This window comes from Sinocyclocheilus rhinocerous, unplaced genomic scaffold (genome assembly GCF_001515625.1).
Source record: "Sinocyclocheilus rhinocerous isolate Xijiao unplaced genomic scaffold, SAMN03320098_v1.1 C36250238, whole genome shotgun sequence".
Lineage (NCBI taxonomy): Eukaryota > Metazoa > Chordata > Actinopteri > Cypriniformes > Cyprinidae > Sinocyclocheilus > Sinocyclocheilus rhinocerous.
The window spans coordinates 1-941 of NW_015776966.1; the positions used below are offsets into that span (position 1 = coordinate 1).

Here is a 941-nt window from a genome sequence, read left to right on the forward strand (position 1 = left end):
ATTTTTCAACTAAAACATTACATGGACCGAGCCAAGGACTGTTATCAAACAACGAAACAAGGGTATAAAAAAATTATAATTGATCAATTAAAATGCTAAGCGCATTCACAAAATATTTCATGAATATGAAACTGTGATCTTTATTTAACAAAAGTCTTTATTTCATTGCAGTTACATGTTAAACCAATAAGGGCGTTTCCTGTTGCGTTCTACTATTCTCTTGTCCTTATCTGCTTCAGAGGGCGTTTCATTTTCATACAAAACAACAGACTCTACAGCAGGAGTGTTGAGAGGTCCGCCTTCCGTGATGGAGATTTGCTTTCGTATCATTGCCGTCTCCTTCCTGACTTTTTCATAGCAGAATCCACACAGAGTATGCTTCAGTTTCATGTTGCCACACTCTGGACACGGCTCAATGTTGTACTGGAAAAGAAAAGAAAAACAAGGATAAACTGCTGTTTACTACAGCACAGTATAACATTGAAAGTTCTTTTAATTTGTATAATGCTATACCAGTGAACCAGTGAGATCTTACCTTGACTTTTATCAGTTTATTTGGGTGTCGTCTTCTGCAACGATTTACTTCAATGGTTCTTCTCTTTTTAGGAGCTGCCATCCAAAAGATATTGTCCAAGAAACTGGGCTCAGAGTTTTCTTCATCAATGCTGTGATGGGATTGAGGAAGAATCTGGGGACCATTTACTGCCAGAGCTGGACCTGAAGAAAAGATTTATGTGATAGATTAATAAAATAATATTCAAACTGAGTTACTAAAATTATTTTTAAACACACAGTAGCATTTTAAATATACTTTACCCCAATCACTGCCCATTTATTTATTTTTTTTATAAGAGAGATAAATTCGACTTCAAAGTTATATATATATATATCTTTTTTTTATTTTTTATATCTTATATATATATATATATATATAATTATTA

The 941-nt window shown here is 33.0% G+C and overlaps 1 protein-coding gene across 1 annotated transcript; it reads right to left on the reverse strand.

The window, feature by feature from the left end:
• Window positions 1–137: 137 nt before the first annotated feature.
• On the reverse strand, window positions 138–730 carry LOC107735708 (39S ribosomal protein L32, mitochondrial-like; the record flags this gene model as incomplete). The annotated part of the gene is made up of 2 exons (XM_016547305.1): window positions 138–423; window positions 536–730. Coding segments are annotated over 2 exons (447 nt in total), but the record flags the coding sequence as incomplete, so codon positions are not given.
• Between the last annotated feature and the right edge of the window lie 211 nt (window positions 731–941).